This window comes from Mixophyes fleayi, chromosome 12 (genome assembly GCF_038048845.1).
Source record: "Mixophyes fleayi isolate aMixFle1 chromosome 12, aMixFle1.hap1, whole genome shotgun sequence".
Taxonomy (NCBI): Eukaryota; Metazoa; Chordata; class Amphibia; order Anura; family Limnodynastidae; genus Mixophyes; species Mixophyes fleayi.
The window spans coordinates 34,025,859-34,051,940 of NC_134413.1; the positions used below are offsets into that span (position 1 = coordinate 34,025,859).

Sequence of the window (26,082 nt, forward strand, 5' to 3'; positions counted from 1 at the left end):
AGTATAGATATATATTTTTTTAGTCTTTTTTAAGGCTAAGATGTCTGGATTTGGAGAGGTCCATCAGCAGCAGGGTTGCAGATGGAAGAGGGTTTGTCAGCATGATAAATTAACAAAGTTAACTAGTTAAATGCCAAACTCCACTCCCCTCACACAACTCATGGTAGCAGTGTCCCGCAGATAGGATGAAAGAAAAACATACTCTAGAATTTCAGATAAGTAAAAGCAGTTCGTCCCTCACCGACTACCTGCCAAGAGCGGTAACCCCGAGTGTATCTGTGGGTGTATTAACTACAATCAGGACTTAATAATGACAAAAGTTATTAAGGCTAGTAAGAAACGGACCATGTGTGCAGTAAAAAATATCCAAGGCTCCTACCCCCACCAGGCCCAAAGTTTCAGCTGTGCTGAAACTTATGGCCATTTGCGTGGCTTCCATGGTTAAGCCTGCAACAGCCCTCTCACCTGCAATGATGGGACTTGGTAGTCTTTCAAACCTTTAATATACACAGCTATTATTTTATAGGACATTAGAATATAATATAAATGGGTTTTGGATAAACATTACCAAAAACAAATCAAAAACAGATAAAAAAAAATATATATATATATACCATGATTTAATTGTGGCCATGCTGCTGCTAAAGAGGCTACTGCTAATAGTGCAGATTTTGTTGTGTCCATATCTTCACCCAGAGCTTCTGTCAGGCCTGTAAACCACAAAAAAAACAAAAAAACAAAACTAAGATTGAATAATGGCTTATACTGGCCTAAATCATATGCTTTTACACAGATAAGAGTGTTCAGAGGAATATTTGAAGAGAAGTGAAGAGAAAGATGAAAAAAAATTGTATCATAATATATTATAATGACAGCTCACAGGAATTTCTGTACTTCACATTAAAATCCTTTCACCAAGGTTACAGTTACAGACAGTGGGAGGTTTTCTTCCTATGGGCACAGTAATGGGAAAACAACATTCTAATCCATCTACCTATAACTCCACTGTTCCTCCACAATTACAACTAGCCGAGCAAAACGAAATTAAAAGAACAGAGGTGCTCAAAAGTGGGTTGGTCAGTGTTCCCCTACAGCCTCTGAGAAATAGATACAGCAGGGAACACAAAAATCAGTAAAAAATTTAATAAAAACAAAAAAAAAAACACACAAAAACACCACAACTTTTCTTCAGCTGCAGTAGGGAGACAAATACAGTGGCAAGATGTCTGAAAGCCACCCACGATTGAGCATCCACCAGGAGTACCTTACCATCAAGGGCAGGCTTCACAGAGGCATCAAATGAACTTTGTAAAATTTGAAGAGCAAACCTGGTCTGATGCCTGTAACATATTCCCTAGGAAGAAGTCAACCAAAGAAAAAAATGGCTGAATTGTTGGTCTTGATTCAGCAGGAGATAGACTGGGAGCAGACTGTGCTTCCCTTCGTATAGCTCTCAAGAGGTCACAACAATGTACTGTCAAAATGATGGAACTGTTGACTCCTGGACAGGTAGATCAGCAAACCACTCATCACATCCAAAGAATAAAACACTGCTCCCTTGCATTTGCTCTCAACTGCAAGGGGATGTGCAATTAGAGACCACTTTAGGTCAGAACACCTTAACCATATGAAGGACTAACCTTGTTTTAGTGGGAAAAAAAGGCATGGAAATCGAGGGGAGTTGCATGCTCAGAGAGCCTTATAGCTGGGAGCAATGACCAATACCTGCATTCGTTAAAATCATATCTTCTGCATGAGTAAAACTGTAGCACTAAGACTGTTAAAACTGTAACAGCCACAAAACTGTCAGTGAGTCATTAAGACTTTGGATCTCAGCTCTATAAAAAGGGGAGCTAATAATTTAGTGTTCGAAAGATCTTTATCTGGGGAACCCAGGTGTTTTTTGTTTTTTTTTATATCCAGTATTTTTATTGGAATTTTTAGAGGTACAAAACATACCAAGCAACCAAAAAGAAAAACAAAAGCAAACAAATACAATCGCATACAAGTCAGTATCCAAGGACAAAATCTACAATACATCAGTAAAGCAAACTAACAAAATATGTGTTACACTTGTTTAGGATCATACATCACAAATGCTCTTACATGGAAAGTTTACAAATAGAAGGTTCACCCTCTAGACTTAAACATTTACTATACGAACTGCGGGGACCAGACACCTATGTACCAGGGACGTCTGCACTCGATGTCATCGGATAGAATGGAGCCTCAAACCATCTGTACCATATACCCTCAAATTTCTACAGAGTCTGTCTGCTAGTATAGACAAATCTCTCATGCCTTATAGTGGTGTTAATCAGAGCCTTCCAATTTTTAATCGTGGGACTCGTCTGGGCCAAAAAAAAGCCTCACTATGTTGACCTTAGCCAGCATCAATAACTGAGAAATATACATTTTAGTCAGCTTATTAACTTTACCCTTCAATCGGAGCCCAAAGAGACAAGTGGCCAGTGAGCAAAGGGACACTTCAATTCCAGTGATCTGAATACATCGCCTAACCCTACGCCAGAAAGTCTGTACACATGGACACTCCCATAGAAGGTGCCAAAAGTTAGCATTTTCCGAGTTGCGTTTTGGACAACTAGGGGGGTGCCACCCGGGCGAAATTTTGCCAGTCTAACAGGAGTTAGATAAGCCCTGTGTAGGATAAACACCTGAATCTGTTGAAATTTTAATGACGAAGTATACCCACTAGTGTTGTCTATAACCATCCCCCACCACTTATCTGGGGAACCCAGGTGTTTAGAAAAAATGTGGGACCACTTGCCTAGCATCCAGGTATTCATGGCTCAAAGGTCCATCCTGGAATGGATGACCACTAAGGATATTTATACCCTGTACTGTTATGCCATACTCTATATAAGGCACTGCGGACCCTTTGTGGCACCTCACAAATAAAAGATAAAAGATAATAATAAAAGATAATAAATCAATAATAAATAATATTTAATAATAATAAAAAATAATAATAATAATAATAATAATAATAATAATAATAATAATAATAATAATAATAATAATACTTGACCTATGTATGATCAGGGTCAGAACTATGGGGTGAATTACTCCTGCGATGGGATTACAAACCAAAAATAAATCACTTCTTTCAAGCTAAAGGCTATCCCTCTAGAAGTACAAAAAAACAAAACAAAAAAAAACCAAAAACACAATATAAGAGCAGATGGCCCTGTGCCCACCTATGAAAGGCAGTGGAAAAAATACTGGTGTGGAGGAGCAGTCCGTTCATTTTCCAGTGCCCGCCTGCTAGGTGAAAAAACTACGCACCGTACTCCTACTGCAAACTGTCACCCTTTCAATTGGTTATTAACATTCCCTCTATCAATGCCAATACTGCTTAGTCCCACCCGCACAAAGGTTATTTTTGCCCACGTGAACAGATGTGACCTTTTGCTTCTGCCTCCGTTATATGGTCTTTGGCCACTTCCTCCTCCTCTTCAGCCAAGGCCTGGAAAATGGCACTTAAGTAAAAGAACAGCAGTTCGCAGAGTGGGCCCTCCGGATCACTGCCAACCAAAGCCTCTTCAAGCACATCTGCAAATAGAGTTTACATCGGTTTTGCATTCCACTGAAATGTGACTAGGCATTACATACACAACACAATCAACACATAGTATACATTATATCTAAAGGCGTAACTAAAAAGGTGCATAAAAAGAAATCACATACCAAAAGTAATTCCATCTGGAAACTCATCCTTAAGGTCAAACAGCTCTCCAAATGCATATAGGAATTCTAAAACCATAATAGCATCCCCAAAACAATCAGGAGGGAGTCTTGTTTTCACTGGAGTAGGTATAGGAAGCTCCTGAATCAGACAAGAAAAATTGTGGTAGACACTCTAGAACTGCAAGCAAGAAAAAAAAAAACCAAGGACACTTTATACAAGACAAAAAAATGTTTTTTTTAAATGGAATACTCTGATCAACTGTCCGTTATTTGTTGAGCTTGACACAAGAACTTTTGTTTCTGTAATTGGTAGCTTCAGTTACTTGTGGAGAGGATTGGTAATGTTATTGAAAAAGTGGAAAAACAAAGCCAATTACAGCATGCATATAAAAAGGCAAAAGATCTACCTTTAGGTCATCGCACTCCATGTCATCTCGACGTTTACTCCACAGTTTTAAACGCTCTGCATATTTACGTTTTTCTTCACGAATTTTCTCCCTTTCCTGAAACACCAAAATAAAAATACTGTGTATACATACATATACAGAACCAAGTTGCAGAAATATAGTAAAACACACTGCCTAGTTTCAGATAAAAAGGTTTAATATTAGAATAGCGATCTCTAGAACAAACCTCAGGTAAACTTCACTTTGCTGTGAAAAGTGAATGGTAAAACAAATACACCTTTCTAAAGCAAAAAAAAACAACTAAATTATGTCACTGAGTACCCTGCATTTGGGAGAATGTTCAATGATCTTTTATTGTAAAGTAATGCTTCCTTACAACACTTTTTAGTCTCTGTCCAATTCCAGAATACATCCTCTGGTCCTAGAAAAGCTTTTATATTAAAGTATACTGCCTTTGTGACCTTTTAATATGCTCAATATACAGTATATTTGAAGGTTTGTCAAATCACTTCGGGCCCTCCTTGCCTTTAAACTGTTCATGTTAAGCTTTTCAATTATTTCCTGTTAAGTTTTGTTGCATATACACAATTTTAATCTCACTTGTCTAGCAGGTTTATGATACATAAATGCCAAGAAGTCTGCTTACCTGAAGAACTCAATACTGGTTTGTGAGCTAAAGCTTAGCATTTAAATCGATCATGCTAGAAATGGCCAGAATGGCAAGACTTTGGTGCGAGTTGATCAGCTTAACATATATTGCAATATGCGGAACTAACATTCGCTGTTTTTAATATAGAATAGCAGTTCGTTTAGAATTAACTGTGTATTAGGCGAGTGCAGAGGACCAATGTCTACTTGTAGATGTAAATATATAAACACATATACACACACAGTATCTACAAGGATTGGGTGAAAGGCAAAGTAAACACAAGGAACCAGGAGCGAAAACTGCTCACAAAGCAAAAACACAAAAGGAAAAAACCTACTAAGACAACATGCAGGAGGCAACATTAGGGTTTGGCAAGGACCCATGAGAATGTGTGCGCCCAAGTAACAAGGAGCAGAACAAAAATCACAGCAATTATAACACATTTATATACATTACACACTACCCACAGCCAAAAAGTTTATCCAGAGTGACAGGAATATTAAAAATAAAAAGGCAGAATCACCCACCCCAGTAACACGAAATACAAGCATCAGTGGGATATTAGAAGGACAAACAAAACATACTTCATGTGTGACAATTAAGAAAACCAAAGACAAATTTTGGGATCCCACTTCCAGTATAACCCATCTCACAATTTGTTTAGTGGTCAAAGCTATTTAAAGTGTGGATTTTCTGTGTAGAACAGTGAAAACCATTGCTCCCCTCATTGTGCACCAGCTATCTAAGTTGGAGTACATGGCAGGACTTGGGGTGGACAAGTCTGAGCAATAAGTAATGGACAATTTCAAAATCAGAAAGAAAAGGAAACGTCTAGAAAAAAAACATTTAAAAAAGGGCAATTTTTTCCCCGATCCTATTGTATGAAGGGGAAACGAAAAACGAAAAACAAAACAAGCAAAACAGAACAGTCTCTCCAAATTGCAAATACAATAAAACATTTCATCTTAGAAAGTTGCATACAATGACCAATGTATCAAGCTGAGAGTTTGCTGGCGGGTTTGAAAAGTGGAGATGTTGCCTATAGCAACCAAACAGATTCTAGCTGTCATTTTGTAGAATGCACTAAATAAATGATAGCTAGAATCTGATTGGTTTTTTAAACACGCCGGAAAACTCTCAGCTTGATACATTTACCCCCAGGTGTTTAGTTTGTCTGTATCGGCATTGTGGAAGAATGTAGAGAAAGGTGATCTTTCATCAATACGCAATACTTATTAACAATAAATTCTTAATTTTAAAAAAGTTAACCTTTTCTCTTTCTAATTTAATAATTTCTCTTTCTTCTCTTTTCTTCAGCCTTTGATCCATCTGTGGTGCTTCAATCGGCTTTTCTCGAATTCTAGACTTTGTATTCTCTGCTCTTTCCCTTCGCATTCTTGCTTTTTCAATCTCTGAATAGGAACAAAAAAGATGCAATTCTTTAGGACTTTAAAAAAAAAAAAAAAAAAAAAAAAAAAAAAAAAGGGAAAGTAAGATTGGTCACTAAAGTCTTAAAATGTATTAAATAAATGCATAACAAGCCTCATTTAAAATGTCTGCATCACTGTGGAGTCTAGACCCAACACTAGCAAGTGCGATTCCTTGTTTTCCAAAGGCTTGTTAGATCATTAAAAAATATCTTAAAGACAAGTAAAAAATGTAAACCCCATAGAACATCTAAAAGAAAATAAGATAAGATATTATAACATATCAATGTGGATGCCTTAACTGATGAGCACATTTTGACATTTAGGTGCGATGACTGAAGCCAAAAACACCAGTCCTGTAGCTCCCAAGGCTGCTCCAGAGCACTAATGGATAAGATAAGTTGGAGAACTGTAAGCCGCCAAAGAATCCACAATGCTAAACAAATCAACAAAATATAAACCGGACAATATACAAATAAGTAATTGACAGGAGCAATAATAGCATAATAAACTATTCGTACAAGAATAGACAACTTTCAGAAGCCACAACTAGAAAAAAAAAAAAGGAAAAAGTTTGGATAAGAGATAAGAGTTTGGACCCATGTGCCTTCTAAGAGTTAACTTTCAAGAGGGGTAGGGAAGAAAAACCATAATCTATTACTAATGTCAACACTAGTTAAAACTAACCATAATGTGTTCTACTTACACTAAAAGTCACCTCACCCAGTGACACGTTGACATTTTTTGAATGCTTATTATTGGAAGAACTTTGAAGACATTTTCAAACACATACAATTACATGTATAAACCAACACAGAAAGAATGGGAGAAGTGCAACGATTTTTTGCATGGAAATAGCTGGTGCGCCCTAAATTGAAGTATGAACCAACTATTAATTTTTAAAAGGCAAGAACAAAGTAGGTGGGAGAATGAATGTACTAGTGAACTCAGAGAGGTCACCATGCCAGACAACATAAAATAGTGTTCTCCAACCTCATGATGAGAATAACAGTCCCAGGTTGTGATGGGATGCCCATAGTGCAGAACAATTTAGCAGAATTTTTAATAAAGCAAGGGGTCGTGGGGGCTTTATCAGCCAACAGGTGACCGCCACATTTATATGCCCAATTTATTATGATGTTGGGAAGCCAATGGAACAGGAGCCAGAGAAGGAAGAACTTTGGCAGTAGCAATCTCAGCAGATATAAGTAGAATCAAATATATTTTTAAAACTACTTGCAACACAAACAATGTATATGTATATCCAATATGTAGTATAAAGGTGTATAATATTTGTACTTGGCCTTCCAGCCAAGTCAGACATGTAGGAGAGGAGCCAGTGTCCCCGATGTGATAGCTGAGGAGAGTCTGCTGTTCCCGGGCAATCTCTTGGCGCACAGATGGGAGAATCCAAGTGCGCCAATCGAGGTGGGGGAGCTCTATATACCTCAGCTCCGCCCCCCGAGGTTTCCTGCTGCTGCTTATAGAATCGGTGGTTATTTTACTATTATTTTAAATAGCCCACAGCTTGTGTCTTCTCAGTTTTCCTCCCAGACAATTTCCTGCAGCTTAGCCAATATTCCCTCTCATCTCTGAGGGGGAAACTTTGTGTGACCTAGCAAGATGACGGCCGCCATCGCTTCTGAGTACCGGCGCTCCATGCCTGTCAAGACACCGTCGGTATGTCGGGAGGCTGTCCGTGTGACAGCAGCTTCATTAAGCTGCCTGTCACACTGTTAACACTACCAGCGTTGACAGTGAGAGCCGTCCGGCTCTCAGAAGACAGAGTAGTGTGGCTACATAAAAGGAGTGTGTTCCCTATCTATAGAACACACTTCCTGGACAATGTAGATACAGAAAAAACCTTCCTAAAAAAATAAATGAATAAAAGACTAAAGTAAAGTAAAAAGCTATCTAGCAAACAAATTAAGGCCAACTCCCTTGGGAACTTAATCTAAACTGAGGCGCTACAGGGGGTTGCAGAGGGGAGGGGTCTGTCAGCATTGTTACATTAAACAAGTTAACTAGTCAAGTACCCTCATACAACCCCATGGTAACAGAGGCACCCAGATAGGATGAAAGAGAAAACATGGTTTGCTCAAAGTCATTGCTCAAAGTCATTTAGAAACCGAATGCCAGCTGGGGGGCGCAAAGGAGGAACCCCAACAGGCTGGGAGGAGTTCTGGGTTACTCTAGAGGGGAAGAATTTGGGAGGGGGCTGAAAGGTAATACCTTGAGACGTAAACCCAAGTTGATAAAGAGAATGAAACCACTGGGCGACACCTAGACAACGACGGATGTCAGTGTCCTGGGAGCCAAAAGAAGAGACTAGAGCAGAGAAGCCCCAGTGGATTTCTATTGATAGCCACACCCTAAGTGAAGGGCAGGCACTCCATAGCAGTGCAGCTCTCTCACTGTGTGCAAAGTAGTGTCTGATTTGTCCTCATTCTTAAGACTCTCGAATGAGAATCATTGGATTACTACTATGCAGTCGAATAACTTCAGCCCTAGCCTCATCATCCCTAATCACCTTCCTCTTTGTTTAAGGAACAATCCTAGTGATTCCCTGCATCTGTAAGGGGCTCCTGGTCCCCTCTGACGATTTAAGTATACCAAACCCAAGGCATTGACCAACTGATACGAATTGCCCTGCCCTTAAGGAGACTCTGTGCCCTTAATATATCGCATAACACCGCTCTGAGTACAAGTCTATGGAGAGCTTTGTTTCCTCCTAGTACAAAATTTCTGAAACCGAAGATTGAGAGTCACAGCTCCCTATCCCTATATGCTAGGACCTGTGGTTACAATGGTCCACTCTCAGGTAGACTTAACCGAAACACTGCAAAGAGTTTAAGTTGCAGGGATGTAAAGTAATTGCAGTTCTACGACTGAGTTTTTAAAGTCCTCGACAAGTAGACTGAACGGGGATTTAGTGAATGGACGAAATACTGTGCTCATGGAGCCTTCATCAAGGATTGAAATGTCCATAGACAAAGATTGCGCCCAAATGAGGGTAGAGGTTGCAAGCAATGCAACTCTCAACTTGCCATTTTAACAAGGGAACAGCAACTGCATAAAATGGAGTCAATGCCAAAGTTGCAGGTTTGTTTCTGCTGTTATTTCTAGAGTGACAAGATAGAAATAAAGGATCCACATTACTACTGTCCCAACATGCTGCCTTAACGGGACTCCTAATGACAGTGTGTGTGTCACATGTACAGAACTTGATAGCCCCTGTACACGTTGGAGGGACACCTGCAGTGACAACCAAAAATGTGCAGGGACACACCATTGCCACATTAGAGGTATATAGATATACAATTACTCTTGCTCATTTACACGTGGAATTTTGCTAGATTCAGTGGCATTTTAAGGGTTTACTGTAAGAAACATTTTTACACATGTCATTTAGGGAATAAGACCACTAGACTTTGCAAACTTATCAATGGAGAATTGAAGAACTGTTCCACTTAAATCATTAAAAGCTAGAAGATATACAATGTATTTCTACATTCTTATATTTCTGAACATTTTTTTTTTTTTTATTTCTGAATAGGCATTAGAAACAAACCAAAAAAACACCAACAGTGCATAACGTAATCAGTGATGCTGTATTGCACTATAAAGTAAAAAATTCAGGACAATGGAAAGCTTGTCAAATATAGGAAAAAACTTGAAAATGCAAGATCAAGTTCAGAATTTGTAGATGCATAATTGTCTTACCCATAGCTTTCAATTCATTCTTGTGTTGCAGGATTCTCTGGCGCTCTCTTGCAGCCGAGGTGGGGCTTAGCTTGTTTGAAAACCCATTGCCCTAAATCATTTTTTTTAAAACCAATTAATTCACATAATTAGAAATACACAACATAAATAAAATTGTTAATACCATTAATGTGTTGGTTATTCCAAGAATTCAGGGATTTGCTGCATTTTATGTTACACATCATTTCATCTGATAACATGAACTGGTAGAGAATCAAGAGACGATTTTTGTAGTTATCATAAAGTTTATTTCTCAGAATCAATTTGGGGACAGGTGTCCGTCCCCCTCTTTCCAAAGCTCCTTTTTTTCTCTTTTACTTAACAAAGCCCATAGGATAGGACTGAAATAATCAAACCACTAAACCAAACACAGACCTTGAGTAGTTGAATAGAAGTGTCCCCCCAAATAGATTCAGAGAAATGGATCTTTCAGTACGAACAAAAATCCTCTTTTCCAATCCATCTATATTTGGGGGACACAACTTAACCTTGGGAACTTTTTATTTTATGAAAGCCTGGACAGAGACCTATAGGCAGCCACCTGACACAATTGCTCCACCTAGGTTCTATGTTGCACCGCCCAGGAAGCACTCGTCAATCTGGTAGAATGTGCTGTTATATTCTTCCGTAACCGGCATTTCCGGCGGTGATTTAAGCCTGTCAAGTCACATTCCTAATCCATCTGGTGAAACGTCTGAAGAGACGCTGACCTGCCTCTATTCTGGGCCTTGAAATGAACCAGATCATCCATGAAAAATGAAGTTCTATCAAAAGAGGCCTTTAAGGCTCTGACTACGTTAACGAAAAACTTGTAACGAACATTTCCTGTGATGAATGTCAACTATGCTCAAGAAGCCAGCCTCACAATAATTTACACCAGAAATGAATACTGCAGAAATTGCTGGAACATATAGCCCCGGCCAGTGAACAATTCTGGCGACTGCCTGCATCTGTAGGGGGCTCCTGGTCCCCGCTGAAGATTTCAAAATCTGAAGTATGCTACATCTAAGGCATTGTCCAACTGATGCAAATTGTCCTGCCCTTAAGGAGACACTGTGCCCTTAATATATCATATAACACCTCTCTGAGTTCAAGTCTATAGGGAGCTTTGTTTCCTCCTAGTACAAAATTTCTGAATCCGAAGATTGAAAAGCACTGCTCTCCATGCCTATATACTGGGATCTTTGGTTACTATGGCCGAATCTCAGGTAGAGATAGGACGGCCTGAATAAATTGTGTTGCCAGTTGTGGAAGGTATCTGCACCACCTGGCTAGGACTTGGCTCTGGAAGTCCGTAAGTGGAGGTGTGCAAACCACGCTGTTTCAAAGATCGACACAATTCCCCACCCTGACCCATTAGCAAAGGAGAACGGATAACTGCTTGAGGGTCAGAGAGAGATCGCACCAGCTATTAAATCCTGAGGACCATCTCATCTGCTAAAAAGACTTTCCAAAGTTTTCAGAAATATCCTCTGCTAGCCCGAGACCAGGTTTGACTTTTGGGCAGATAATCTGCTGGCATTCCATGGCTAGATTAATGCTGTTATCTGCAATGGGGCAGGAGAGTTGCAGAAACTGAATTTTTGGGATGTTGACTAACAGGTGGTCCACACTCACCCCTCCTGATGCTATTTACTTGTCCAAAGACATTCTCTAAAAGACATTTAAAAAAAAAAAAAAAAAAAAAAAAAAAAAAAAAGCTAGAGAAGTATGAGGGGGAGAAGCTAGAATTCAAATCAGTTTTCAATTATAAGAGCCTACTCCAGCACAATGCCCTTTATACCCCAAGATTAAGCAGTATCCCCCAAACAGGGTAAATGTGAAAAACCTTTATATGAAAAGATAATTTTTAATTGCCCTTTAAATGCAGCTAAATTCATATATGCTGTAGAGAAAGAAATGAAGCCATTACTTTATATAATTTTTTGCATTAAGTCAAAATATTGAATTAACTAAAGTGTTTAAAATGAGTTGTACCACCTGGGAGCTTTTTTTCCCTCCCTCCAGCCCTTTTGGTCTAGTCATCTTGAGTTTCTATCTCTCTCATTAGCGGAGGAGGAAGGAAGAGGGAACAAGAGAATCAGAACAAGAAAGAGTGATTGGATCACTGTGGCTCAATTGTTTCTTCATCAGACTGCTAGGTGCATCCAGACTCTGCATCCCTATAATGAATGCAAAATGTCCAGGCTGACCCTTGTGATTAATTAAGGGACTGGTTTACCTTACATTTGTTTAAAAAAAAAATGTATAAGGATTATTGTAGCCTACATATTATACATCCTTGTGGCATGTGTATACACTAAACAGAGGAGCAGCTCTTAAGAAAAAAAAAACCAAACCGAACCAACAACATGGCTATGAAGATCCTGCTCGATTCTGTGACGATGCCTGTCCCTTCACTGATGTGTTTTTATGAACAGATTAATGTTCATACTTTATTGCATGCTTTAGCGCTCCTCCAGCTACTCTGGATTCCTGAACCACAGCAAACAGACATGACGGGATTCAGCAAGAACAACCAGCTAAGAGGTGCTGTAGTAAATGCATATTATCCAAGAAATGCAAGTGGTTGTTTGAGGAGACTGGTGGTGGTAGAGTACCTTTATACAATTGCGTACACCACATTAGTGTCAAATTAACACTCATCTAGTGACTGGCTGGCTTGGCAAAGCAGTCCAAGAAGGAATAATCAGGGATTATTTGCTGAAAACCAGGGAAACCCCCCAAAAAGTGTGGTGGCATAGTAAAACGCATCCCTCAACGTCACCCCTGCAAGTATACTTGTGAATGAAGAGGCATTCAGTCCAACCCAGGGAATGGAAAATTCAAATAGGTTGGTGATCTCTAAACCAACCAAGGCAACAAATGTAGCTGTTATGCACCCTGCACTGAATGCAACTGTATTTCTAGACCAGCTGTGTCACGTCATGGAAATGAAAATCATATAACCAGGGGAAAAAAATATAAAAGCATATTTATTAAACGTTACAGGGTGGCATGAACAAGCCGTAAACACCCCTCTCCCCCCCCCCCCCCCAAAAAAAAAAAAACTAACCCATTTTTAAAAAAATCAAAAACAAAAAAAAACAAAAACACAATTTACCTGTTTCAAATTTTTTTGTGTTATGGATTTTCTGCCAGTCATTAACTTTGGGGGCTCATCAGGAAAATAATTGAAGTAATTTTTCTCTAAGATCTGGTACTTATAAACAGTACTTGCCTAAAAAGAGAGGGGAGCACAAAAAAACAGCAAATGTATTAAAGTCACAATTAATTGTAAGTTTACTTTTTATAACAAAACTGAAAGTCACAATTTTTATGTACGGAAGGGAACACTAAAGCAGACCTGCAACATAACCATTAAAATAAAAAATGGCAGAAAAAAAAAAATAGATGGGGCTTCAAGATCAGTAAATGAAGAGATATGTTTGTGAATGTGTTTACAATGGTTCTGAAACCACTGAACAGCAAACAACTATTTCTTAAGTATATCCAACTTATTAGAAGGGTCCGTAGGAGGAGAAGCCTCCTCTCCACTTTTAATTTTAGTAATGGTATGTCGCAAAATTTCTACACAGCACTTCCAACTTCACCAGATTGTTTTTTGACAGCATCTTTGCAGAGAAAGGTGGAAGAGGTACAATACTTGCAGAAGGCCAAATAATACAATCTGAAAATTCAGTTTTGAGTAGAATATCCCAAGTGAAGAGTGCAATGTATATATGTAATATTTCTACTCTACAAACCATAACAAAGGTTGCTTTTAGTTCAGACACAATGAACACCACAATTAGTTTTTAATTCTACCTAGCATTATGTTGTAAAGTTCCCAGGGCCACTTTAAAGACATTAGTGAGCCACCAAGGTGTACATTTGAACTGTATCCCAAAAGAACAGTGTATGAATTGCCCAAGTGGGCAGAATATCTCCATAATTAAACTTGGGGGGCAGGAAAAGAGCTCTGTTAGTACTTGCAAAGAAAAACTGCACACCCATTTCATTTTTGTGAATATGCTAAATGAAACCTAACCCCAAAGGTTATTTAACAAAAGTTGGCGTTTATGCTTCCTGGCAGTTTCCCCAACAACCTATGCAGGAGCAAGGGGGCAGCATGCACACGCCTGACAAAGGGGAACCAGCCGGAAACACCTGACCCCAGATATGCAAACTTTTGGGTCTAGGTTTCATTTATGATATTTCACACAACTGAATTTTCAGTTTTGGGTGGAATTATTGCTTAAAATAGCTTTTATAGCTCATTCCACAATGCCTTGCAACACACCCATATCTCTGTTACTAAAGACAAGCCACCGTATCACAGAGTTTTGAAAGAACACTATTTCAGGGAGATTGTACACAATTTTAACCTCACTGCTCTAAATAGCAACACTCCTACATCTTCCATGATGGGTCTCCATCATTGTGTAGCTGTGGCAGTGGTTTTGGAATCCAGGGAATTAGTGTTAATCTTTTCTCTTTAGTGGTCACTGATCCTGGCCATTTAAACCACCACCTGCAAACTTAACTTTTTTTAGCCAGTAGTATAAAACACTACATATTATGTGGTCTATTCTTCCAAAGGGTTCCTTCTTGTCAACCATGCAGATGGAAAAGGCTGACTTTTCTGCGAGTTGCTACTTTGGAAGAGATTGCAACATATAGGTCTGCCCTGTGATTACTTCAACACTGCTGATTGACTCTAGAATTTGCATTAGTTTGTTTATCACCCCCTAGCCATTTGCTCCCATCTGTATTTCTGAACAGAAAAAAAAAAATGAACCTACATTGCACTTACATTTTACAAAGGCATTAGCCATGTCCATAAATTCTCTAACAATTATCCTTACATTACATTTATATGCAAGCTTATTCTTACCTTTCCTAGTTATTTTGTTTTTTAATTCGATATAACCTGTGTGCTTGCACTATATCTGATGCCAGGAAAATTTACCACCATTCTGTGCAATCCAATACTTTTTGGGTGATGATTTATAACAGATGACCATAATTTAAACCTCAACATAGGGCCACTTTTCTAGATGTGAACAATCGTGCAGTTATGTGCTTGAAACTGCTAGTTACTGAATTTGACCATTGGTCAGAAAGATCCATTCTATGCTGTCCATGAACCCATCAACTGGGTAATCACTCAGGAGAGCTAGCTTGTCTCTTAAGGGACTTTAGCAGCTTTCCATGCTGAACCACAAATCCAATGAAAAAGGGAACAAGGGCAGGGTGTAAAGACTTTGGAAAGAAGGTATTACCAAAACATGATACCAGAGGTCTGACAACATTCATGTTATATCCAAGCAGGCATGCAAAGGTAAAGCAGCAATCTAGACGACTATTGCTTTTTGTATTTACATCCAGATTGATGTGAACCTTGCAGTTCAGGGTCCACCTCGGCCTTACTGAGTTTCCAAGTACTTCCAAGGCTTTTTGACACTAGGATTCACAACAACTGGATAAGCTGTTTGTGCATACATAACTTCACAAGTCCGTTTCCACCCATTTCTTCTGATGCCAGCTAAAGCCACTAGGTCTTTACCCCAAATCATCTTGGGTGTCCTTACTACTGCAGTCTCTTACAGTAGATGTTCAGCCTGTCTAGAAGTTCTACCCTAATTACATTTATTGCCAGGTTATTTGATAGTCCAAGCTTACCCTCCATCCATCTAGTCTCCGAGACTAAACGCTGCCTACTTATTTTCACAAGAGTACAGGTACAAAAACTGGTGCAGTCAGGAGGGTAGAGCCCACTTTCAACTCCTAAAAATGCACTGGCTCTGGGTGGAACCTCTCATTAGTCCGTCAGTGTCCACTAAAATTGGATTCCCACATACAGACTTGGTCATTTAAATTCAGGAGAAGTTATTAACTCCTTAGGGGCGTATTCAATTGTTAGCGTTAACGCTAACAAACGAGCGCTCGAAAAATCTTAACGTTCATACGGTAATTACTCGCAGAATTTCAGCTCGCTGCTCCCTGAGCTGCGAGCTGAAATTCCGCGAGTAAACTACCGTATTAACGATTTTCGCGCGCAATATTTTTCAAGCGCTCGTTTTTCAGCGTTAACGCTCACAATTAAATACGCCCCTTAGTGTCCAACCTACAAGTGGCAAGGCGTATGCTTCTTGGTATCCAAATAAATTACATGAGAAAGATATAAGTACAAAGAGCCTATTTTTTTCACCATTAAAAGTACATGACCACAACCATCATTACCTTAGGCTTTACAATCCCATTCTCAGTTTCACAGTGCATCCTTAGGAAATGTTTCAACCTTTCTTTGGAAAACAAAGCAGCTTTTCGACTAGAAGAAATAGCAAAAAAAATTAATATATATATATATATATATATATATATATATATATATATATATATATATATATATATATATATATATATATATATATATATATATATACACACACACATTTAAATAATTTACAAAACTATATATGACTTTTCTTCAATGAGGTATCTCATTGTCCAATAGAATCTTAATCATCTTACCTATATTTTGTTTCTATGTTCCCTCTATAAACCGATAAAACTTTACACAGCTAAGGGAAAGGAGATTACTATTAAGCATATTAACATTGCTAGGAGTTTAATTTTTAGTTTGCTTGAATATTATTAAATTACTCCATGAACACTGCCACATTTCTGTGAAAGTCTGCCACATCTGTTATAAGCAATATACTCTACAGTAAACTCCGTTACCTCCAATACTTGTTAATATCTTTATAACATTTTCGCTGCTTGAGGTCTGTGTCAATTTTCATCATCATCACCATTTATTTATATAGCGCCACTGATTGCGCAGCGCTGTACAGAGAACTCATTAACATCAGTACCTGCCCCACTGGAGCTTAGTCTAAATTCCCTAACACACACACAGATATTTTAAATCTTAAGTTGCCAGGCCAAGTTTACCATTAATGGGCTGTCGTACACAAGTAGCTATAAGTTTAGTTTGTGACTTAAAAAAATACATATTGCTATAAAGGTTATTTGTTGTGTTTTTTTTAACAGCTACGGTTTTTAAAAAACTACATCTGTTCATGTTCAATAAAATAGGTTTAGAAATCACCAATATACAAACACTAAGTCACCCTCCACTTCTCTCAAACCGAGAAGATTCTTCCATGCAAAATCATAGTAGTGTGTATAGGAAATATTTACTTTAGGTTTTAATTTGCATTATCAATAAAAAAAGGCTTTCATAAACTTGTATGTGCACTTCTGGTTACATTTGGGGCAGCACGGTGGCATAGTGGTTAGCACGTCTGCCTTACAGCACTGGGTCATGAGTTTGATTCCCGACCATGACCTTATCTGTGAGGAGTTTGTATGTTGTCCCTGTGTTTGCATGGGTTTCCTCCGGGTGCTCCGGTTTCCTATCACACTCCAAAAACATACTGGTAGGTTAATTGGCTGCTATCAAATTGACCCGTGTGTGTGTGTGTGTGTGTGTGTGTGTGTGTGTGTGTGTGTGAATTTAGACTGTAAGCCCCAATAGGGCAGGGACTGATGTGAGCGAGTTCTCTCTACAGCACTGCAGAATTAGTGGCGCTTTATAAATAAATGATGATGATGATTTGTTGAATGTTGTTGAAGACTTTCCCTTCACAATATCAGGTTACATAAGTTGGCAAAGTTGGGAGGGGAAGACACAGGTCAAAAACCCCACCTAGGCTACCTTGACAATGTTCACGTTAACAGCACAGGGATTGGGATAGGTGATGGGCTGAAATCCCTCCCAATTATAATCCAGCAACCTGATCAATTTCCTGGATCTATCACTCCCATAAGGTACGCGACTAATTATAGTTAGACACCATTTCTTGCGAGATACGCATACAATGCCATTTTAAATTCTGTTTGTCAAATTGTCATCACATGGTCAGGAATTCCACCACTTTTCTATGTTGATGGTGAAACCTCTTCTTTCATTCACATCCTCTTGTGATGACCCCCTGTGCTGTGCAGTGTATGGTCCATAGCACAATACGTTACAGAAATTATTTAGAGATTGCTCTTGGATATATTTTGTACACATTAACTGGGTCACCTGTAAGGTACTTGCTGATTAATAGTAAACAGTTTTCTAATATGTTTCTGTATTTTAACCCATTCCTTTTCCTTCAAGAGGCTGCCCACATCTAAGCCCTCTCAAGTTCTCCTATGCAATACTTACAGTTTGGTACTCACAATCACCCCCATATTCAAAATGTGTCGAGCTAATAGTTTATATAATGGTACCATACAAGCATTGTATTCACCTTTTCAGCCACTGCTGAAAAGGATTTAAATTCTGTAAATCCTTTTCCATCAAATGTTTTCAACACTTGTAGCCCATTTAATTCTTAATTATTGGTAAGTGCTAGTTGCATAACACTTCGTTTATCTACATTAAAAACCTTTACATTACTGCCATTTCACTGTAAAGTTGGACATTTTGTTCTAAATTTTTTAAAGCAATTTATCATCCTTCGCTGTGGGATGAATTGAGCCAACTCCAACAGAGGACATACATACCTGACTTGGTTTTGCTTGACAGTAACAGATTCATACATTTCTTGTACAATTGGTTTAACTTTGTATTTCAATAAAGATGGATCAACTGGTTCTTTCTTCTTCCTACAGGAAATAAGACACAAAGTGATTACTCATTAATTCTGAATATGAGACTGATCACAGTGCTCAACTTTCTCTTCTCTAGCTCTAACTGAAGCTGCTTAGATGTACGGTTTAAGACTGGAGATTTAGAACTTTATTACAGCCTTAACAAGCTTTGGCTCATATAAACCAGCACTATTCTGGAAGTGTATCCTCTGTATTTTTCTTATTTTATTTGCATAAGAAATGCTATTATACTACATTGCTTTTTTCTGATACTTATGTCAGCTTTTTATACATTAAAACAATTCATGAACAATTATGTGACAGATGGGGAGGGAGCCCCATCACGTTCCCTACCCCCGCCCTCTAATGACGCTGGTGAATGATCTTTTATTTGTTGATATGTAGTGTATTAGTTAAGTCTAATGTATACAGCAAATAGCCAGATACTTTTGATTTCGATCCTGTATGATTTCAGGTGCATTGTGTTCCATTCCCTTTATTTACCCTTTTTGAAAAAAAAATTAAAAACCAATTAAAATTTTATTCGTTAGAAAAAAACAAAAAAAAAAAAAACAATTCATAAGTAATTTGTAACACAAGGTTTCACTGCAGTTTATGCTACATAATGAATCAGCCAATAGTAAGGCCAGATTGAAATACTCTACTCTAACTGATGGTCAATCTAGATTTTGAGAACAAAATGCTATGTCAATTTTCATCTTTTACAAGCAAATAAGATAAAGCTGCCCAGCTTCAAAAATACAAGTAGCTATACCTGGGGAGAAAGAATTAAATTAGTTTTGAGATTTATTGCATGTGAAATTTTACCAACTTTAGGTGCAACCCAATACTTTTTGAGTAACGAGTTACCATAACAGATCACCATAATGCAAACTTGAAAAGAGAGACTTTTGTAGATGTGAAAACTCATGTAGTTATATTCAAACATGTAACACTATATAAACCGATACATGTTCTAAATACGCAACTTAATTATGTGTCACTTTTATATGCTACACACCATACCAGTAGCATACTGGCACACAAAATACTGTAAATAGATATGATATCACTATTGCCTTTAAATACAACCAATATAAATAATGGGCACTACATGTAGTTTATATTCCTTGAAAGAGACCTGTTGTGGAATGGGTGTATATTTAAAATGGAATTCTAAAAATGCACAGAAGTTACTATAAATGCATTTAAACTAAGACTACATGTTTGCAATTATATTTGCTCACAACATTGCTGCAAAGAATTTCCCCCCTTTGCATGGTGTAAGAATAAATGGTACCTCATCATATAAATGCATCTTAATAAATACATAAGAGATTTTTAAAATGGAGATTTTATTACCAGCTCTCTGGAAAATCTTTAGAAGACTCGTCATCACTATCACTGATGACAATGGTGTCACTGTGGATGTCATGACCATTTGTCATCCCGTTCTGCTGTGGAGGAACTTTAACTTCCAAAACGGTGCACTCCAACCTGACACAAAGAAGACTGAATCAGCAATAATCACACCATCAAAAGGCAAGCTTGGACTTGTTGGTACTGCTTGAGAAATACATTCAACATTGTGCTTGGAATTTTAGTGTTGCGTCCTTTGTTCTCTACCAAGCTGGATTTTAAAATGAGCAAAACAATAGATGTATTTCACACTCAACAATCAGCTGACTTTACTACAAGAGAACAAAATGGATAAACATAGAAACATTCTTGCAGACACACATTTGAGGTAAATAACCTTGGACTCTTAAAGATATTTACAAAAAACAAAAAAAAAATAAAAATCCAAAAACTGTTTAATCAATATGGAGTTTACAAATACCTTTCTATCCATCTACTATAAATTCAGATGCAGTAAAGCTGGGTACACACTACAGAAAATTTCTCCCGATGATATATCGATTTTACAAATGATTAAAAGTCCAGATGGTCATGCAGATGTGTGCACACACCTACACGATTTACCTTCAGATCTGTGCTCATCCGTCATAACCCCCTGCTGACTATAAACTTCAGAGATCCACCTACACGGCTGGACGCGAGTATGTACTCATTGCAGAAATTGACCAACATTGTTCCATCATTTATGGTGATTTTTTTGCATTACCGCAATAACGGTAATGGTAAGCAGGGAATTAAATCTCCCCCTATGGATTCTTAATAAATCAGATAATGGTATTTTCTGCTTTTTGGCTTCTACATATAAGATCTGGGAAGAAGTCTTCATGATTGAAGTCTAAAAATGACAGTTTTTGGGTTCAAGAGTGTTGAACCCATATGCATTGAGAATTAGATAGATAACTAATTATAGTGAAGTGTGAGTGATAAATGAAACAAATTAGCTGCAATTCATTTTTGTTTTCAAATTCTCTCTCTATCTATCTATATATATATATCTCTACATAACTTATTTTACACCCAGTGGACACTTTAATAGGTACACCTTTGTAATACTGGTTAGCTTCCCTACCCCCTTGTCCCCAGAACAGCCTGAATTCTCCACGGCATGGTTTCAATAAGGTGATGGAAACATTCCTTACAGATTCTGGTCCATGTTCACGTGACAGCATCACGTAGTTGCCGATTTGTCGGCTGTACATTTATGCTGCGAATCTCCCATTTCACAGCATTCCAAAGACGATTTATTGTATTGAAATCTGGTAACCGTATTGTGGGGAGAGGCATTGGAGCACATTGAACTTATTTTCATGTTCATGGAACCAGATTGAGAAGACCTGCGCTTTGTGACAAGGTACATTTTCCTGCAGGAAGTAACCATTAGAAGAAGGGTAGACTGTGGTCATAAAGGGATGCATGTGGTCCATGAATTCATGTTGTTTAGCGCTAATTCTGACCCTACAATCTGCATGTCCCAGCAGAGAGAGTGTCATCAGATCAGGCAATGTTTTTCCAATCTTCAACTGTCCAGTTTTGGTGAGCCGGTGCCCACTGTAGCTTGTTTCCTGTTATTACCCAACAGGTGTAGAACCCGGTGTGATCTTCTGCTGCTGTAGCCCATCCACTTCAAGGTTTGACATGCTGTGCATTCAGAGATGCTCTTCTGTGTAACACTGCAGTAACGCATGGTTATTTGATGTACTGCCACCTTCCAGAAAGCTAGAACCAGTTGGCCATTCTCTTCTGACCTCTCTTCATTAACAGGAGTTTTCGTCCACAGAACTTCCGCTCACTGGATGTGTTTTGTTTTGCACAATATGCTCCATAGACTGTTGTGCGTGAAAATCCAAGGAGATGAGCAGTTTGAGATACTAAAACCACCCAGTATGAACAATGGTTTCACTGTCAAAGTCACTTTGATCATATTTCTAACCACATTCTGGTGTTTGGTCTGAACAATGCCTGAATCTCTTGACCATGCATACGTTTACGTATTGAGTTCATTGGCTGATATTGGTAGATATTTGCTTTAACAAGCAGGTGTAACTAATAAAGGGTCCACTGAGGTATGTGTGTTTATATTATACACCATAGTTTAACAGTGGTGAAATATGCAACAACTGTGCCAACTTGCAGCATGGTGGATTTTAAATTACTGTACAATTTTTGTCTGGTTCAGCTGCAGCAAAACAGACTACAGAACAAGCACATATCTGTGAACCGAACCCAAAACATTTATTGAAACCTTGTCACTAGAAGTTTAAAATAAATATGGAATATGTACACAGAAACAATTAAACAAAAATCTTTACATCCATATATATGTTTGGGGGCTCATGGTGTTAATGCAGTCTAAGAAGACATTACCTTGCACCATTATTTCTCACTACATCTACAGTTTCACCAACAAAGAATCGGTCCTTCACATAGTCAAAAATGTCATCACATAGGTCTGATACTCTCTGATGATTGCTGAGTGTTGCAAGATATAACATAGGTACAACCACAGGCTCTGGGAAATTCTGCAAGCTTTTTCTAATTTTTTTCTCAGATTCAAGTGCTTCATGATAGGTAAGCCCAGATTTTCCAGTGAAGGAACAGCTCCAGACAAGACTGTTGCATAGGATAGTGCGCTCGAAAAATTCACTGCATTAGGAAGAGAAGAAAGAAATATTATTTTCTAAACTGCACTAAAATAACTAATTGCCAAGAGTAACAAGACAATTTTCAACACGCACCAGTTATCATACCCCCATTGCCTATATATGCTAATTATCAATAGATGGTAAATGCACACAGTGTAGACAGTCAATGTGTTAGCTGAACTAGTTTCAGTGGGTTCATTTAAATCACAGCAGCACAGTAAGTATGAGAGATTTCTTTATTACATTTACTAGCCTTTACATTACAAATTACACTTTGTATGTAAATATAAACAGAAGCAAGTCTGGCATTTATATAGGTTTTACAGTATTCCTTTTATTTTTGCTCATTTAGAGGTGGACTCTGAACACATCAGAATGGAAAAGCTGATCCCAAATTCAACCTCAGACAGCAATAGTGAAATTTAACTATACACCTTTTCAGTTAGGTTGCTCTTATACATGTCAGAAGTAAGGTTTGCAGGTTATAGCCTATATAGAATGCTCTGGGAAACTTAGATGTTCATTATAACATTATAACTCTCTTAAAGCAAAGGTGAGCAATATTATACCTTCCTTTTATCCCATGCAAAATAATAACTTTCTAAAAGTGATTTCCTTATAATCAGCCCATGGCAACCTCGATAGCCAGAGTGTGAGCACAATTCCTATATGATACCATGGTAGCAGCCAGAAATGTTCACACAAACCAAGCAAAAATCCATAACAGTCTGATCATTGCAATAAGACATCACACCAGAGTCATGTAGTACCATCTCGCCTAAGCAAATGTAAAATACCAATATATGGATACCATAATCCCCAAATACCATGATTAAAAAAATAAATAAATAAATAAATAAATAAAAGAGTTACACAAGTGTATCTGGAGTGCATGCCAAGACCAACTACTGCCCCCTTATCTTAGAATTCAGATTCTGTCAAACTATTTAACAAGTGTAACTTTAATGCAAGGTTGTAAGTTGATACTTTTCCCGTATAACTACTGCAGTGACTTGTAACATTGTCTACAAACTATTGAAGGTAAAAGCAGACTACTAACAACCTTGTGTGCACAAGATCAATAAGATGCAAACCGTGAACATGAAAATTGCTATAAGAGACTTTTATATGATAAACATTGTATAAAGAATTTGCATCTGTTCATGTTAATTTACAGCAAAACCCTTACACATGTAAGAGCAATATGTCCATTATAATGTTTAATGTTTCAACCACAAAAGTTAATGTATTTATTTAGGAAACACATGAAAATCAAATTGGTGTCTAAACAACCATTTCTAGCTGTACAATACACATCTCTAGACTCTCAAATTACATGTACGCTTTGTGCATGCAGCTTTTTTTTCTTTTTTCTCAACAACTAAACTGCAATGCGCCTTGCACGTCTATTGTGGTAAAAGGAAATAGCAGCCATGGAGTTCTGTCTCACACAAAAGCAGTTGAAAACAAAAGAGGAGAAACATGGCTGGCAAGAAGTCACAAAGGACTGCAAATACCAAACTGTTACAATTACGAAGTGAAGTAAGCAAAAGCATAGAGTATACTGAAAATGGACTTAAAAAGCAAATCAAACAGATTTACAACAAAAAAAAAAAAAGTGATCAGCCACATGTCAGGTTAATATTGGGTGTGGAAACATCAAACTGAACTCTTGGTTTAGAAAAGAAAAATACTCATAGGTGTGTTTTCACATCAGGTGATCTACTGAATTATAGACATGTTTCTTGCATTTATAATGCTTTGCTAGCAGTCCCATAGCTGCATAGCACTTAGAGCCATACACAAGCTACTGAATACAAAGCCGAAAACAACAGATAGTACTTCAGTTACTTTGTTAATTATCTGATTAATGACGTGCCATACTGACAAGTGTAATGTTATTGATTAAAGGCTTGTTCACACATATGTGCTGGGACATGGGATGAGAACTTACACGTGCTTTAGTCATGTGTCTTAAAGCTTCTTTTTTTCCCCATTTTCTTTTTAACTGCTTTACCAATACAATCAATTGTACCGGAGACATGTCAGAACACATGTGTAATAGGGCATGCTGCATTCTATCAAATGCAACATTAACACTTTAGAACACATTAGTAGGAATGGTATAACTGACTAGCGTGTTTAAAGCACTTTTCATTGATTTGAAAAAAAAAAAAAAAAAAAATCTGCAATAAAAGCACATAGGTATGAACAAGCCCATAAAGAAGCCAGAACATTACAAACTTCCAGCTGCTGCATAATTATGTCAAAAACTATTAATTCTGACACAAGCCAAGAACAATAAATAATTTGCTCAGGAAGTTCTACAACATCCATTGAGAAAATCATGAGAATGGAATACTTTACAACCTGAATTTGTCAGTACCATTGGTGGCGCACACTTGCCTCTGTCAGTATTGTTTTATTACTGTGTTTGTTCCCAAATGTAAAGCGCTATGGTATAGGTTGGAGCTATATAAATAAATTATGCAGATTATTAAAGACATCATTAGTACACAATAGGAAAGGATGGCATCCAAAAACAAAACAGAGTTAAAGTTGTGACTGGCTGGTATTTTGTCCCTTGGTGGTAATGGCTACCGACAGCATTATAAATATTATATTACATATAGAGCAGTCAGGCACCCAAAAAAACAGCCTAAAAAAGTGACAGTTTCATTTTGTACATACTGAACAACAGTAAACAGGAAGGTCAGGGAAAGAGTGGGCATGAAGATCTAGGCAGCTGTGATGTACAGAAGCTCTTACTCATATTCTCTGAAAACCTCGTTAGTCACCCGGCAATAGAACAGGCGCTCGGCGGGATCCAGATCCGAGGGCGGCGGGGTACGGGAGAACGGTTTCCGGTGTAGTAGCGGCATCTCCTCTCTAGAACACTGTGAAGACAGAATGCAGATGAAAAGCTCCGCTAAGAACTAACGCGTCCTTTATCATACACTGTACTGCCGGGATCACACGCAGGGACAAGTACAGCGAGTGCAGGAGACCTAACGTGTCAGCAATAAGTCAGTTACCACCGGCACCGAGCATGCGGTACACCCAATAAGAGCGGCCTGTCACCCCATAGGCAGTAGATATAGAGACCGATACTTGGCACACTATAGGAAGGATGAGCACGTTAATACTCCGGTTAAAAAACAAACAAAAAAAAGCCGATACCCATGTGATGGGCAGATAGTCCCGAATCTACCAGACCGTAGCCTCAGTGGAACCACCGGAGAGCACAGCGCGCGCAGCCTGTCCCGCCGAGCACTTCCGGATATAGGGAGCTGGAGGAGGTCCAGGAGGCGGGAAGAGCACGGGTGGCGGGCTGCTGCGGGTACCTTGTGTCGGTGTTGCCGCTGGCGGGAGAGGGAAGTGGGAGCCGGATCTTCCCCTATTGTGCTCTGAGCTCACCACGCGTCTGGGTGTCTGTG

At 38.3% G+C, this 26,082-nt stretch overlaps 1 protein-coding gene across 3 annotated transcripts in view; it reads right to left on the reverse strand.

The window, feature by feature from the left end:
• BAZ1A (bromodomain adjacent to zinc finger domain 1A) overlaps window positions 1-26,082 on the reverse strand; it is a 71,299-nt gene extending 45,217 nt beyond the window's left edge. The window contains exons 1-13 of one of the 3 annotated variants that reach the window (XM_075192697.1): window positions 25,990-26,082; window positions 25,415-25,542; window positions 22,368-22,646; window positions 19,947-20,081; window positions 18,498-18,599; window positions 16,179-16,266; window positions 13,057-13,173; window positions 9,915-10,005; window positions 6,034-6,176; window positions 4,116-4,211; window positions 3,709-3,847; window positions 3,427-3,573; window positions 615-710 (exon numbers count right to left, since the gene is read on the reverse strand). In XM_075192697.1, the coding sequence (XP_075048798.1) occupies window positions 615-710; window positions 3,427-3,573; window positions 3,709-3,847; window positions 4,116-4,211; window positions 6,034-6,176; window positions 9,915-10,005; window positions 13,057-13,173; window positions 16,179-16,266; window positions 18,498-18,599; window positions 19,947-20,081; window positions 22,368-22,646; window positions 25,415-25,527 (1,546 nt within the window). In that variant the 5' untranslated portion in view covers window positions 25,528-25,542; window positions 25,990-26,082. Of the gene's footprint in view, window positions 1-614; window positions 711-3,426; window positions 3,574-3,708; window positions 3,848-4,115; window positions 4,212-6,033; window positions 6,177-9,914; window positions 10,006-13,056; window positions 13,174-16,178; window positions 16,267-18,497; window positions 18,600-19,946; window positions 20,082-22,367; window positions 22,647-25,414; window positions 25,543-25,825; window positions 25,969-25,989 lie in introns of those variants that run through there. The other 2 variants (XM_075192698.1, XM_075192696.1) reach the window with 2 other exon arrangements.